The sequence below is a fragment of the Anopheles coluzzii genome, chromosome 3, assembly GCF_943734685.1.
Source record: "Anopheles coluzzii chromosome 3, AcolN3, whole genome shotgun sequence".
NCBI lineage: Eukaryota > Metazoa > Arthropoda > Insecta > Diptera > Culicidae > Anopheles > Anopheles coluzzii.
In genome coordinates this window covers 36988719-37003597 of record NC_064671.1, presented here as the reverse complement: position 1 = coordinate 37003597, position 14879 = coordinate 36988719, and the positions used below count along the sequence as shown (strand labels likewise).

The 14879-nt window shown below is 43.8% G+C and overlaps 1 protein-coding gene and 1 long non-coding RNA gene across 7 annotated transcripts; one reads left to right on the top strand and one right to left on the bottom strand.

Annotated features, from left to right (window-relative positions):
• Positions 1-776: 776 nt before the first annotated feature.
• On the bottom strand, positions 777-14523 carry LOC120959651 (uncharacterized). Of its 6 annotated transcripts, none has more exons than XM_040383221.2 (5): positions 14457-14523; positions 13002-13446; positions 9393-9569; positions 4294-7337; positions 777-4142 (listed from the first exon to the last, which is right to left on the bottom strand). In XM_040383221.2, exons 2-4 carry the CDS (start codon positions 13002-13004, stop codon positions 5661-5663), a joined length of 1857 nt encoding a protein of 618 aa, XP_040239155.2. In that variant the 5' UTR covers positions 13005-13446; positions 14457-14523; the 3' UTR covers positions 777-4142; positions 4294-5660. The 6 variants fall into 6 exon arrangements, with proteins under 6 accessions (XP_040239155.2, XP_040239154.2, XP_040239156.2 ...); XM_040383220.2 differs by having other exon boundaries at positions 14413-14493; XM_040383222.2 differs by having other exon boundaries at positions 14432-14486.
• Positions 8177-9570, top strand: LOC125907578 (uncharacterized). The gene is made up of 2 exons (XR_007452785.1): positions 8177-8447; positions 9370-9570. It is a non-coding gene; the product is annotated as an uncharacterized LOC125907578 (long non-coding RNA).
• Positions 14524-14879: the final 356 nt, after the last annotated feature.

The following is a 14879-nucleotide window of genomic DNA, read 5'->3' as shown; positions in this document are numbered from 1 at the left end:
GATCGATCGCGTCATTCGCACAACAACATCGTTTTGCTTTAATTATTACTGGGTATAGGTAAGAAGAGATAATCATTTCATTGTGCATTTTTGGTTGGGGAAAAGATAAAAAGAATTAAAGAAAAATACATCTCATTACAGATAATTAATTCAACGAAAGACTATTATTATCGATGATGATACCACCACCATCTGCTTAAAAATACACCACCGCCAGTCGTGTAATAGTAAGTACCAGTGATTGCATATTATTAGCTTAACTTTGAACAAAAATTTCGACCACTGAGTTTAAATATAGTTAATTAGGTTTAAAATTAGAAAAAAAGGGATACAAAATCGAGCAACATTATTCCACTGAGACAAAAAAAGAAAAGCTATGAAAAAGTGAGTATTTAGTTAACATATAAGCAAAGAAATGGCGAATGCAAGCAGCATACCTTTATAATAATGAAGGAATAGTAGTAGTTTGGGCTGTACCGTTTAAAAAAAACGCACAATAGGAACGACTATATTGGTTTGTTGTATAGACAACAAAGCAATTTTACAGTTAAACTTTGCTAATAATTTTACAGTTAAACAAGTTTTCCCATACAGTGTGTGTACTCTTTGTTTCATATCAAAAGCAAAACCGCCACAGGAAGAGAGGCACAACAAAGCTTCATCCAAATGAGGGGGAAAAACAAACCCCGATAGCAACAACGAATCGAATTCATATCAGAAGAATTAATGTAATAAAAAAACTCAACAACAAAACTAATAAAGTAAAACAAATCCTCTACCAACTGATCAATTACACACTACTATTATTATCACATGCTTTGATTTTACAGTTTTTTTGTTTTGCATTGTTCAGTTCTGTTTTGGTGGCACTATCGTTTCCCTGTCTTAGTTTTATTTTCTTTTACGCGTTCTTCTGCTTTTTTAATCATAACCCCTAACAACGCCATCCTGTGCAGCGGGGTAAGGTAGGTTTTGTAAGGCATGTACACGTCTCTCCCGCGATTGCTCTACTTACTACAGAAAGCTGTCGTGCTGCTACAACAACAACTCAAAACCTGAGAGGATGCATTTACCAAGGGGTGATCATGCCTTGCCGCTATTCCTGCCACCGGGGAACCGAGTGAGTGCGTTCGTGCGTAAGTGCGCGCTTGATTGCGTGTGCTTGCTTATATGTCGGGTAGTCGATCACTGGCACTATTATATCGTGGGGGTAAAAAGCAAGTAGTTTTTACTCGATCGCAAAATTGCTGCCATTTGAAAACTGTAGCTACTATACTTGGAAGGATATGTGTGTATTTCTTCTTTTACGAATATTCGAACTACAGGGGGCGGGGGGATGGAGACAATACCATAAATTGCATTTTCATATAATCCACAACAACAAACATATTGAAATCCAAATCGTTCATTCCTATCAAAAAAGAGCTTGAACTCTAGACGCATTTGATACATTATTAAATTATTGCCTACACTATTAGTAGTTCGTAGCACATGGTGCGTGTTTCTCTCTCTCTCTCTATACTCGTTGTATGCCCTTCTCCTCTCTTCCCTTCCCCTTTCTATCTCGCTTACAAGCAAGTTGCAACCCCCCTTTTATTTATTAGCTGGAATCAAACAACGCTCTGGCCCCTTCCCAGAGTAGTAGTAGTAGTAGTAGTAGTTCATCAATATCGATGTGAGTAGAGTAGGAGTAGCAAAATTAAACGAAAACGAAACGCTTTCCTCACTAAAAGCAAAGCAGCTAACACCGAACAAACAAACGATAGGGTGGGGGTGGTATAACACAACAAATTGCTCTCAGTTCTGCTTAGCATATTGGTAAAAAGGAAGGATGGATCGCTCTCTCTCTCTATATATATACGTATATATGATAAGTAAAAAGTGCGCGTCAAGTTCATTAAACGATACAATAATAATCATAATAATAGTAATAAAAAAGGATAAACGAGATAACATAATGAAGTGAGCAAAACATTGATAACGATAAGATCCATCATTCGCACATTCTAAACAGTCGGTGTTTTTCTCTATGAATCTCTCCTCTTCCGCTCTTATTATCTGACCCGATCCGATCTATAAATCACATTTTTCTTTTTTTTCCCTACTTAAACAGCAACCAACCAACTCTAAAATAGCAGAGGATGCTAGCTAATATATATATCTATGTTTATAACTGATCCTGTCTCTATCCTCTCTCTCTCTCTCATCAATCGGGTCGGGCTTCAATAGTAGTGTGTAGGGGTTTTGGCGGCGGCATCAGCATCTGATATTGTGTTGTGTGTTGGGTGTTTTTTTTTTTCTTTTTGTACATTATTCTCTTTTCCAACCATCTGCCTCTTGCTATGCTTGATTTCCCTGTGTCCTCTTTCTTTATGTCTTGTTTTTGTTATCAGGAGGAGAGCTGTTCAATCGCATTTAATAATCTCTAACACACTGTTCTATTCGCAATGCTCCAGCATCATTATCATTCATTTGGCGTTGGCGGTATGATGATGTTGTTTGACTATGATGATGATAACCTTCCACACACACACACACCTCTCCCCCGTTTCTATCCCACCCCTTTCCCTCCGAGCAAATTCTGATTGGTAGTAAAACTATTTTGTGAATTAAAAAAAAAACATAGACAACTACAGTTCTGGCTATCTGCTTTTCAGTGTTACAAACTACTGCTGAATTAAATTCTACAACCCAACTGCGTCCCCCCCTTTCCGTAACATTATTGTGTAAAGGGAGGGCAGCTCTTCTTTTACGCTTTAAAAAACTCCAATAATCATATTCATATTTTACGTTTTGGGGTCAAAATTATCACCAGTTTCTTTTGTTTGTTTGTTTTTGTTTAGTAGAGTAGATGCATGCGTGTGTATCATTTTGTGTGTGATTGTAAGATTTTCTTTTCTTTTTTTGACAGTGAGTTTATCGCGTCTCGTACGTAAACATGTAAAGGGAGGAGGGGAGATATATAATGTGTGTGTGTCATGCTGAATGTTTGAACGCATTTTGTTTCTGTTATCGCCATCTATGTTATCCTGCGCCCGCAGTCCTCGGTCCGACAACACTCTTAAAAGAGAGTTCAACAGCAAACAACACACAATTATTTTCATTTTTTGCGGCTGATGCGCGGTTGCTGTTCACGGGCCAGTAAAGCTAGCTCTTATACAGTACTACTGATAATCGAAATAGTACAACTAGGTAAATATATAATAGTAATAATAATAATAATAATAATCCTATGCTCATAGTAACGGGTATTAGTTCATTTTCTGGGTTTTTTTTTGTTGTTGCATCAATCACTAATTAATTAAAAAATAATAATTCCTGCATTGTCGTAAGTTTCGGTAATTCTGTTATTTTCTTCACATTCTCTCTCTTGTTCTCACTCTCTTCCCTTCTCCCTTTGACTAATCTAAATCGACGCTCCAACAACAACATTTACATACACACAACCACATCCACACTCTACTATACTCGCTTTTTCGTACAGCTCTCGCTCGAATCTTGTTTAAATGTAACATTTGCCATTCGCTATATTATTATAAGGTTGTTGTGTGTCTTGCGCATTTCGCGCTTGCTGACTGTTCGATCGGAGGGGACATATGGACGCGTGCACGGTCCCGCTTATTAGTATACTTACGCAGAGAAGAAGAATTTTGTCTTGTTGTAGGGTTTTCTTGTTTAAATTACTACTCACACTATCTGCCAGTAATAATAATAATAATAATAGTAATATCGCCAATACTTTTTATCTCGTTCCATCCATCCGAGGGGAATCACTGTGTGATTTCGTAACGGTGTTCTTTTTTCGTATAGCACTAGCTCTAACCATTGATTTGATCTTCGTAGGGGATGGTTTGTGGTTTCAGGTTTTATAAAACATACCAAATTACGTGCACGCGCGCTTGTGTGTTTGTATCGCTGATTCTTTGAAGACTTTGAATACTTTATAGTCGAAAAGGTAGGTGCCTGCTACTGTCCATTGAAGTCAAAGGCTGCTTCGGTACGATATACACACCCGTGCGGTGATCGTTCTCGCCGACAGCAAACGATTGGAGAAGGTTTGTTATTGTTGGTATGTGTGTAACAACGGTGCGCGTATGCTGGTGGTAGGTAATGCACGAATATTACTACTGGAACGCTTTACCCTGGGGAAAGAGAAGGGGTACAACCATTAGAAGATCATACAAGAAATGCACTCTTATTTAATAAAAATTAAAAATGATATTCAACTTATTTAATAGCAACGAACTAGATAAAAATACTGGTAAAGTAATAACTAAACAGACAAATACTTACGGAATTGTGTCCGAAACAAGGTGTGAAGACGTGTGTAGGTGATGAGAATTTGGTATACAGGAGTGTCTAACACTCAGGCGCGAGCGCGCGCGCACGCTATCGGAGTTAAGCATCTAAATCCGTGTTTTCTTTTCTTGTTGGATTCCGACTGGTGGCAAGTTATTCCCAACAAGCTATACAATGAGAGAGAGAGAGAGAGTGCGAAAGGAGGGACGACTGTGTCATTGTAGTTGTTCGGTATGTTGTTTTTCCCTTTTTTTAATTTCTCCCGTTGACACCTCTCTCTCTCTCTCTCCCTCTCTCTCCTCTCAAATATCACATCCTTTTTTTCGCATTTTTTCAAAAGACGGCGTAATATCGTGCACATTATGCTAAAGATCGATGGTACTGGTGGGTTTCTTCTTGTATTACATATGTACGGGGTTTTTTTTGCACTGGTGAGCGCGAAAATTAGCTTCGCAAGCTATCTGGTTTTCGCATTATGCTGCTGCTGCCTTATGCTGCTGCCAGCGGTGATGGATTTAAAAATGCTAGAGCACTCTCTCTCTGCCTCTCTGTGCCTGATCCTTACAGGATCGTAACTGCGATAATTCGTAACCTTATCACTTCTTCGGAAGCAATACAATAATATTGGGTAAACGTTGTCGAAACCTTCTTTTTCTTCTTCGTCTTCTTCTTTAGAGTAGCAGTAAAAATTTACTTTTAATAGTAAAGGTGTTGTATAGAATGTCATTGTTCGTGTTACGTATTTCGCTGGAAAACGTAATTTGTAATACAGTTACCCACCATTTGTTTGTTAACAGGAAGGCGCTTCGATGGACATGTAATAACAACGTGTTTGTTTTTTTTTCCATCAGCATATGCATATGTTGCTTTGCAGGGAGAGCATTGGAAATTTGAGCTGGCTTCACATAAATCTCTCTGTGTGTGTTTGTGTTCCATCGTATTAAATTATTCCTTTATAATTACGCAAGACAAGAGATACTGATCATCTTCGTGTGTGACAGATGGAAGTGTGATTACAACTAGATAAAGAAGGTTAGTAAAAAAAACAATCGGGTTTGTTTGCTTTGGCAACTTTGGTAACGATGGCGAGATGATGATGACGATAATCATGATGTTGCTGCTGCCGCGTGTGTCTTGGTCTTTTCTTTTCGCACATTTTTCAATGCATTTTTCGTTTGCGTTTTTCTTTTGCTTTGTTGGTCCATTATTGTTTGAGGCTAATTTTTATCAGCGTGTTTTTGTGTGAGTTTCGTTTGAGTTCTTATTCTCATCGTTTCCACAAACACACTTTAAAACTGTGTCGTTTTTTGTGTTGTCTTTTGCTTGCCTGCGCGCGTTTGCTTTACACAGAGACAATCTCTTTACAGGAAAGGTACGTAGTAGGGGGACTGTTGCTGCTGCTGCTGCTGTTGTTGCATTTTGTTCAGTTCCATAAACAGCTTCGCAGCAGTATCCTGGATTGCGTTATTGGTCATCGAGTTTTTCCAATTGGAGGAACCGGCCGGTCCACTGGACATCATGTTCGCGTTCAGGCCCGTTGGTCCTCCATAGCGCATGGATTGATTTTTCTTGTAGTAATGGCTCGACTGTTGCGACTGCTGCTGCTGCTGTTGGAGGCGGACGGCGGCACTGGAAGCAGTATTGTTGGCAGCGTTAGCGCCTGCACCCAGCGAATAGTTGTTCACGTACTGCTGCTTTTGCTGCTGGGACAACTCGTACTGCTGCTGTTGGCGCAGTGCAGCGGCAGACGATAGCGAAGAGGCGCCACCGTTCGATTGCGAGATTCCTTTGGGATTAGCACCGCTGTTGTTGTGGTTGTTGTACTGCATCGTCATGGAGACCATTGGATTGAACTGATCGCGACCCATCAAAGCGTTGTTGAAGAAGCCGCCGTTGCCGGCAGAGCTACCGCCAGCCGACATGCCGCCTCCTCCCTGTGCATTCGGCGAGGATGCACCGGCCACTGCTCCCGATCCGTAGATGCCATTGTTGAAGCGTGAAGACGACGGAACTACACCTCCTGCTGCAGCAGCAGCACCACCATTGCCAGACTGGTACATGTTGTAATCGCGACCCATACTGTTGTTACTGTTACCAACGCCGGCACTGGCACGGTAGTTGTATTGCTGCTGTTGATACTGCATGCATCGCAGCCGCTGCTGTTGTTGCAGCTGTATTTGCTGCTGCTGTTGCTGCTGCTGCTGCTGCTGCAGATTGCCGTAGATCTGGTTGGCGTTCAGATTGGACAGGTTCAGGGTGGCACAGCTCTGGTTCACCGGAGCGGCCGTGGCGTTCGCTCCGACCGTGTTGACCGGATATTTGAAGTCGCAGCACGCGCACGTGGCCATGCGGAACTCCTGCACGTGGCCGTTCGGGCCGAGCCGATGGTACTGGGAGCGATTTTGCAGAAAGAACTGAATGTTGTTCGTATCCGGCAGTACGGCATACTGGAATGCGAATTCACCGGATAGCCCACCGCCACCACCACCGCCCTGCGCCCGCAGATTGCTCCCGAGGTCGAGAATGTCGCGGTTGTTGTAGTAGATGGACTGGCGCGGCAAGCTGTAGATGGGCTCCTTCGTGGGCTTCGGGGACAGGAACAGCAGCTGGTCGAGGGGCTCCTCCTTCGTTAGGCTCAGCAGCTCGGACGACTTTGCTAGCAGAGCGTCCGCGTCATCGATGGGGGCAGAAGTAGGCGGCTCGTCCGATTCTTTTCCACCCGCTGCTCCTGGTGAAGCTGTTGCAGAAGCAGACAGTATCGAGGCACCAGCATCGCCACCACCGCAGCCGTCGTTCTCATTCGCATTTTCGGGTAATTTTTCGTCCAATTGGTTCGTTTCGTCATCGGAAGCCGTAGACGACGACGATGAAGAGGAGGAAGAGGAAGAGGTGGAACAGGTTCTGGAAGAGGTCGTCGATATGGTCGAGCCGGCGGACAGGGACGACGAGTTGGAAGAGGACTTTTCCGGGCGGCCGGACGATGAAGTTCCTTCTTCCTCGTTGTCGTCGAGTAACGTGGGCGATGAAGGCATTTGTTTCTGAAAAGCAAACCAGCAAAATTGAATTAACATTTACTAATAATTTACTCTTGAGACTGTAGGAAATTATTACGACTATGAGGGTGTGTGTGTGAGAGTGTATGAGTTTATCGAGAGTTTATTTGCCAGCTAGGAAAAACTTTCTGCTACAATGCTGCAAATTCTTGCAAACTCAACAGTGCGTTAGTCCCAGAAGACAGAAACAAAACAGCAACCCAGGCTGTTGCGCAGAAACGTCTAAATGGCGAGAAAAACATTTTTTCTCTCTTTACATCAAGTACACATTGATTCACAAACCTAATAACCTTTGCCATACTGTCGGCGGCATTCTTTCCGAAAGAGTCAAACCTATTAGACGTGTTTTCCAAATTAGCAAGTGATCCCGAAATTTTTCGTACAACTTCTTCACCCCCCGAACTGTGTTTCTAGTAAGTTTTGCCAAGACCGTAAGCTGTGTGTGTTGGCTAAAGAAAAAGCCTACAAAGTTTAATTCTTTTAGTAAAATGGTCTGTCCAGTTCCTTCAAGCAGCTGCTGCTACCCCTTGGCCTATTGTTGCAGTCCGGGAGCGTACGCGTGCAACTGTTCCTGCTGCGGATACGGCTGTCCAGCGCCGAGCTGCATCTGCCCGTACATACGAGCTAAAAATTGTCGTGACCTGCGACTTTGCCGCCCTTGGGGAAGATGAGCTGTAATCCGGGCTGTTGCGATTACGTGTGCAGTGCCGCGGGATTGTGTTCGCCGAGCATGTGCTGTACTAGTTACCGCGGACCATGCGGACCATGTGGACCGTGCGGACCTTGCGGACCATATGGACCATGTGGACCTTGTGAGCCGTGCGGACCATGTGGACCTTGTGGACCTTGCGGACCATGTGGACCCTGTGGACCATGTGGACCTTGTGGACCATGCATACCATGTGGTCCATGTGGACCATCCGGACCATGTGTGCCTTGCAGTCCATGCGGACCGTGTGGACCTTGTGAACCATATCTTGCTTGCACCAGCGCAGCAGTCATCTTGCAGCGAGCAAGAATGGCCCGTCGCATGCGACTGAAAAATGCGTTCATGTACGATTGAAGCCAACGAGCTGGACCGACAACTGAAACCAGGTATATATTCGCCTTTTTTCATCAAGTTCAATATTACTGCATGTTAACTAGTTTCGTGTTATGTTGCGTCCACACGAGAGCGCATATGCGTGCAATATGTCAATTTAGAATGTGTCCCGTTTCCATTGCACGTATATGCACTGACTTGCGAATGCCAACACGTTAAATTCCAAAGTAAACCTTTTTTGCATCGTCATCTTGGTAATTGTGATGACCGTTCCTATGTTTCTAAGCAAAGACGAAATTTTCAACAAAAAATGCATCAAAATCTAGTTCATTAGTACAATTTCTTTATCTGGAGGCTATTGCATATGCATATTGATTCCAATCCCTAGATAGAAAAAGAGTAACAACAACAATACCGTAGCTGATTTTCTTGCTGCGGGTAACAAAACGGTCGGATTGCTCGACTATCTTTAAGGACAGCAGCTTCCAATGCTTCAACTTCTCAGGTAGTCCCTTCTAAAGCCCTTAGTGCGGTATTTGACCTGAGCTCTGCAACTGCATTACCAAAAAGGTAACGCAGTTCGATTGATCATACGCATTGTGTGTGTGTGTCTTGAAATGTGTGCAGCTGCACCGTTGAAGGGAGGGACGATCCTTTTCGGTTCCCTTAACTAAATTACTGCTCGTACCTTGAGAAGCACAAAACTTGCAGAAGAAAGCATCCTGCAATCCTAAATCATCTTAGGTGTATAGCTCAAAAAGGATATCTATTATCTTCGCCCATTTCGCTCCAAAAGAGGCAGCTGTATATGTCTTCAAGCGACTTCGGGATGTTGTTTACACTTTTTCGTCGAAATCCGGAAGTTTCATTTTCAATTTCAAAGGAAATCACACCGAACACACACACCTTATGAGAAATTTGTGAATTTCTAATTATGTGAACGTAATGCTTTCGTTGTCTCATTCATTTCGACAGTTGATGGTGCCTTGATGCCTTACCTTGATATCTTCCAAATCCAACGAACTTACGCCGCTGGATTCGCTACCAACTGGTGACAGCGGGTTCTTGATGCTGCTGCGAAAGTCGATGCTCACGGGAGAAATCGGCGAAAGCAGTCCGAATCCTTCCAGGAGGTCACCTACGCCCGACATCGGCACAGCAATGTTGAGAGCCATCTGTATGAAAAGGGAAGAAGAAAAAAATAGAGGAAATATAAGAGGAGGTATGCAAACACAAATAATGTGTTGTATGGTTTGTTGAAAACATTCGATAACGCGTTCTTCACTAATTGTGTCACTAGTTGTAACTCACAACCGATGAAATCTCCGCTTCAAATAAGTGATAGGAAAAATGAAGTTTTCGTCGGAATTGATTCCGGAATTGACTCTGGAATCGGAATCAGCTTCAGAATTGACAACCGAAATCGGTTCCGGAATCAGAATCTGTTCCGGAATCGAAATCAGTTCCGGAATCGAAATCGGCTCCAGAATCGGAATTGGCTCGGAAATTTGAATCGGCTTCAACATCGTATTCGGTTTCGGCATCTTCATAAGAATAGGCGTTTGGGTCCAAAGCAAAGACTTCAAATTTAATGGAAAACGATCCATTCTTATGGAGATTCCCGGACTTATTTCGCTTCTCAAACTTCCGATTTCAATTCAAGAACGAATTCTCATTTCGTAGCTATTCCAATTCTGGAGGCAATTCTGATTCCGTTTCCGTAGCATATTATATGGTTCCCTGGTTGATTCCGATTACAGATCCGATTCTGATTCCGGAATCAATTCTGGTTTTGGAGTTGACTCCGGAATCGGCTCCGGAATTGATTCCGAAGACGGAATCGGAATCGGATAGGTCCGATTCTGAGCTCCCATCACAACTTCAAACGTTACTTGCTTTTGTACAATCACAATCAAATGCTAAAATGCTGGGTAAAAGGACCACTAGTTATTGCAGAAGATTAACAAGAGCAAATCAAATTATCCAAGGTCAATAGGTCCAAGGTAAATTCCATAATTACCAAGTCATGTAATTTTTAAAAAAATCGAGGGATTATGAGATTTGTTAGTTCGATTATTCTACATATAAATATTATTATATTATCAGATAATCAATAACCAAATCTATTTACACCCTATCTTATTTGATGATTCGATCTAAATCGCAATCTGGATTAGTCAGTCTTATGAGATGGTTTGTATCATTTGCATAAGCTGACTGATGGTGAGTCTGCCATCGGTTGCAACAAGAGTCACACATTCGACAAGTGGTTTTGTGAGGCACAGAATGTAGTAAAAAAAATACATGTGTACCAAATGTGTAACAAGTTCGGAAGAACACACGAAAACCCTTGTACAAACATACATAGCCGCCGTTATCAGCACGCCTTACCGACAACAGGAATCTTTACCTTGCCTGGCTTTAAAAACAACCCCGCTCCATCCATCCACACCAAGCACACCTCCTCTGTGAACGCAAATGCAGCATGGTGGTGTTATGCGTACGTGGTTTCTTATCACCCATTTGTTGTTGCTATATAGTATTGCACTGGTCTAAAGATTTGATAGAAGAGTACAGTTTCGTATGCATGTAGTGTGTGTACGTCGTCAGCTGGGCAAGTGCTTTTAACCAACAATTCGTGTGCTGCTCCTATTATCCTCCCAACACTCACTACTGGTCAATCGATAAAAAGGCCTACTATGTGAGTAATAAGCCTTGACAACAACGGACCAAACATTAATAAACAGTAAAAAATGGCTTTTAATAAAACACCTATGCCCTTGAACAGGAATATCCCTCACTTTGTTCAAATTCTACTACGAATTTTACTCATTCAAATTTCACTGTATTGTTATTCTTGCAAGCGAATGCGCGTACGTAATTGAACCTTGCTTATATCGCGAAACAATGCTCGCCAAGAATGTCCACCACAAAACAAACAAACATATAATAGGTACACGCCGTTTTGAAAGGGATTCTTGTGCACGTGTTTGTACGGGGCAAAACGTGTGTACGTGTGGTGGTGGTAGGAGGTACACAGGTTCAGTTGATGCCGTCCGATGGTAATAAGGGATAAAAATAGTAACAATGATTACGTTGGCAGCATGTTTGTTGCGAGACACATTTGCTTCTTTTACGGCAAAGTAAACGAAGGATCGGGAGTATGAGAATCGTTACTGTCCCAAAATTCAACCAGTTTCTAAAAGAAGTAATCTGTCACTCGTTCGAATCCTGTCTTATTCTTCAAAAATGCATACATCTGTTATTTTCGTGCATAATCGACACGACAAACAAATAGGCATATCCATACGAACGCGGAGGGGCGACTTTTAAATCCTATCCTCGCGTTTTTGCAGGTCACGGCCTTGAGAGCTCGCACTACAGGCACGCCACATGACAACACGAGGGTGCGTGCGTAGGTGCGCTGCTCCCACTCCCTCTCAATGAATGCACCCTCCCCATTTTGATAAAGTTGAACTTCTTTTGCGCGTTCAAACCACTCTTTCGCCGAAGAACGCGGGGCGCCGATTGCCAGTGTAAAATGGTTAAAAAGTTGACCGAAAATGTAAATCGCACCGTGACACCGCCCCCCCCCCCCCCCCTCCCCCACGGTGCCACATTGCTCTCGGACACCTTCCCTTGACACCGCGTCGCTCCCCACAGTGTGGGTTCAGTTCAGTGTATCAAAAAAAAGGTAAAACAACACGAAGCCAAAATGGTCGGCGGTGTTGTTCCCGCACGAATAATATAACGCGCGATATCATTTGCTTGCGCGACCGTATTTTTTGTGTGTGCTGCTTTTTCTTCTTCAAATGCCCTTTCTGCGATTCCTATTCTCTTCGCGCACACACACGCGCGCACCCGTACACACAGCAGTAGCAGAGTGCCGGTGTGTGCGATGCGGCTTTTACGTCGGTATTTTTTCACCTATCGACACAAATATGGGTCCGTGTGCGCGCGTGTGTGTAGTTGTGGTGTTCGATTCTCCTCTACACACCAGCTGCTGCTTACCACCGTGTACGCGCCGTAGGCCATATTGCCTGGCTTTGCGCTACTTTTTTTTGCGCTTCAAAGCTATGTGCGCTGCCGCGCGGCGTTCCCGTACGCGTGTACGTGAAATGGACGCGAAAAAAAAAGAACGGAAATATGACTGCTAAAGGTATGGAGAGATGTATGTGATGATTTCAGCAAAAGCCAATTCTTTCCAACTCTGTACTCCAGCACGGTTCTGGTCGCTCTTGCGCACGTTCACACATTAGTGGCGCGGCGTTCAACACGTGTCCTGGACAAATTCGGTTTGAAAAGTAGACTACAAGCTGGTTGATGGGGAAGAATAATACTGTGCCCAGTAGCTTCCAGTGGCCTTCCCTTTGACCGGATCGCAATAATCTAAAAACAGACAGAAACCCCCGTAACACGCAACACGAGTGTGAGAGAGTGAGCGGGGAGCAGCTTTCGCCCAAATGCACCGTTATCAGCACCAGCAGACATGTTCATTCCAGGTGATTCCAGCGGATCGAAGCTGCCGTCTACATACGAAGCGGCCACTCTACAAATACAAACCCGCATCCCCCCTCCTCCCATCATGCTTCCCCCCATGTACTCACCATAGACAGAGTGTCCAATTTTCGTACGGACGGATGGAGTTCGATCAAATCCAGAGTTCCTTCCTGCGCGCGAAGGTTGGATTTGGTTTCGTGATGGTGGTGGTGTTGGTGGTACTGATGATGGAATTTTACCACACTTGATTTTGCTGGCTGTACCGGGGAATATTCCTAAGAGTGTCCTTCCGGGGTTTTAAGCACCGAAACACACACACAACAGTAGCTGACACTCGGAACGTCACCGCCGCTGCGCCACACACGACGACTCGCTATCGTTGCTCAAGAAGCACACGCACAAATTCACGCACACAAACAGCTCTATATACACGAATTACTTTAAACACTAGGACACTAGGAGAGGAACACAGCAGAGATAGGCACCGAGGCGGCAGAGCAGAAAACAGCAAACACCAGTGGAAGAATGAACGCGCTATAATTGATCACAGATCTTTTTGGGTTTTGGGTTGGAAAAAGGAAACGAGAGAGAAATAAAGAAAAAAAAACGTACGATTAAAATTTGGAGAACAAAACTAAGGTTAACTTTAGCAGTCGAGAGACACAGGGGGTAACATCGCCGATGTGGAAGATATTTTCCTGTTACATTTCGGCGAATGTTCTCGCCTCAGCGAATACGAAGCAAGATTTACACACACACGCATATACGCACGCACACGCGCATACACACACGCAGCAAAAACACACCGATCGTACCTTTGCCCGTTTGCAAAGATTTTCAATTGCACACACACACACACCGAGATCCACGGAATTCAAGGAAAGATAATCCTTCCTAGGAGGCAAACAAAAGGAATATTGTTCTTTTCAAGCTTTCTTTCCCAACTTGTGTCCAACTGCCCAACGCTTTGCTTTGTATGATGTAGAGGCAAGGCAGTATCCGCGATGACGTGACGAATGCGTTTTTACGTCTCGGCAAAAGCGAGATGTAATTCTGTGTCTGTGCGCGCTCTCGATATGGCCCTTTTCCGATGGCCGCACAGCAACGGGGACGTTTCGCACACGCAATGTAGAGAGAAAAAGAAGCTGTTTTTACCGAGATTGACACAAGCAAAATGACGAAAATAATGGATACTGTTAGGTGCCGTGCTTTTTCTCTTCGCCAATGGCGCGGGGTGCCGCAATAATGGTGGAGATTCTATCACACAGGAGACGCGCAATACACGGCCGGCAGGCGGCGCGAGGTGAGCAAGAGAGAGAGAGAGAGAGAGAGAGAAAGGGACGACTTTTTCACGGCAAACTTCTGATTTACGCTCTATTGCGTTTCTGTTCACGACGGTAAGTTCAGCGCGTGCAGTCTTGTTAAGATGTGCAATTTCACTGAACAGTGTGTGCGTTGGTGTGTTTTCGATGCTCCGATTCGCCGTAAATTGTACGATTCGTAGAATAAAAGGCCCACTTTTTGGTGGTAATTTTACGAAATTTGCCGTCCACGGTTCTCACACGATTTTTCCTGTCTCCGTCGCTGCTGTCAGACTGGCAAGGCTAGAGCCGCGGTCGAAGCGAGTGAGCCAACGGTTTGGCATATCACGGGCTGGTTAGTACGCGCTCTTGCAACCGGTTGCAAATGTTTGGCGTAATGTGTCGTGCGTGTATGATGAATTATAGAGGGTTACAACATTAGTATGCTTTCTCGTTCTCGCCAACAGATGGTAAGAGTTGACATGAGCAGAGCAACCATGCTGATTTTGGAAGTAGGACCGGTGAGTGAGACGTTCAGGGCTATGAAAATGTTGCCGATACATTTGGTGCCAAAGTGTATGGACGAACTGTCGAAATTGTGTTGAGAGAACATTTTTGTTGTAAGCGAAATAAATCGATTTGCTTCACGTTTATTATTGAATGAACATTTCCGAGCGCGTTTGT